The sequence below is a fragment of the Corvus brachyrhynchos genome, unplaced genomic scaffold (assembly GCF_000691975.1).
Source record: "Corvus brachyrhynchos isolate BGI_N302 unplaced genomic scaffold, ASM69197v1 scaffold68, whole genome shotgun sequence".
NCBI lineage: Eukaryota > Metazoa > Chordata > Aves > Passeriformes > Corvidae > Corvus > Corvus brachyrhynchos.
In genome coordinates, this window is record NW_008240039.1 from 622,226 (window position 1) to 623,497 (window position 1,272).

General features: G+C 38.9%; 1 protein-coding gene across 1 annotated transcript in view; it reads left to right on the top strand.

The window, feature by feature from the left end:
* Positions 1-770: 770 nt before the first annotated feature.
* Positions 771-1,272, top strand: part of CLSTN1 (calsyntenin 1) — a 28,370-nt gene continuing 27,868 nt past the window's right edge. The window contains exon 1 of the mRNA XM_017743964.1: positions 771-775. Coding sequence (XP_017599453.1) covers positions 771-775 — 5 coding nt within the window. The remainder of the gene's footprint in view (positions 776-1,272) is intronic.

Below are 1,272 nucleotides of genomic sequence, written 5' to 3' on the forward strand. Positions count from 1 at the left end.
GGCTCATAGTGTAGGCAGCTGATAGTTTATAAACATTATCTTGTGCTCCAGTGTATGGCAGTTGAGCTTCTAGAGCAGGAGTTACAAGTGCTCCTTAACTGTGGCGAAGAATCCAAGATAGAGATCTGAAATTTTGGGATGAATTTCAACCACTGGCTTTTCCTTCAGATGGGAACCACAGAGGTTAATGGTGGATGTCTGTGCCCTTACTTAATCCCTGTCCTGGGGCATCTCCTGGATATTCCAAGTGAGTCTCCTGGATTAATTCCCTCATACTTTGTTGCTGCCTTGAATTCCCAGCAATGGAAATAGTAGTTTGTCTTGAAACCTCATGCTATGGATAAGTTCCACGCTATCAAGAAAGTCAGCATTTGAACAGAGTTTGTGTTCAGTTTTATCCCATTGTTTGTACCTGGTTGTATGACGATGACTTTTGATAAAATTCTAGGTATGAGAAGACCCAGTTAAATAAACACATACAATACATCTTTTCATTTGCACTGGTTTATATCCAAAGTTAATCCTGGGTCTTTTCTCCTGGAGGCAGGAGCTGTGAGTGACAGGCAGGGCAGGACAGAACACACATTGTAATCAGGCCATGCTATGCCCTTTCTTATTCAACTTTACTTTCAGGGTGGAGAAGGCATATTTTATTGTGTAGCTCTTCACTCATTGGCTGGACTGTATTTTTCTGTGGTTAGGTACTACTCAGACTTGTTCTTTTAATGATATGGCTTGACATTTCTTCAGAACAGTACTACATTACGACTATGGGGTAAGGTATGTTGGAGTTTTTACTGTCTCACTGAAAGGCATCCTGGTGATCTCTTGCATCAAGAGGAAGACAGTTAAGCAAAAGATACACAGTAATCAGTTTTTGTCAGACCTTCAGGACAGAAGTAAAGGATTCTACTAGTTCATCCCGTGCAGATGGAGTGCTGTTCATCTATATTGACAGAGGATATAATTCTCTTTTTTGAATTTTTCTCTGAATTTTTCATGAGGTTCAAAGGTACATTTTCAGAATGAGGATTTTGTGTTTACTGTCATTAGATTGAAAAATAGCTTTCAAACTCTAGTACTTGTTATTGAGTTTAGTGTGTTTAACCAGTTAATACTTAAGAATTTATTTTGACATGAAACATCTTGATTCAGTTCTAACAATGTGCAACATGGCTAGACAGCACTGTATATTAGAAGCAGTTATCTAGAAGAGAAAGTGTTCCAGAGACAGTCTTTTCTGGTTGAGGTGTGTTTAAATCTTCGGTCGTG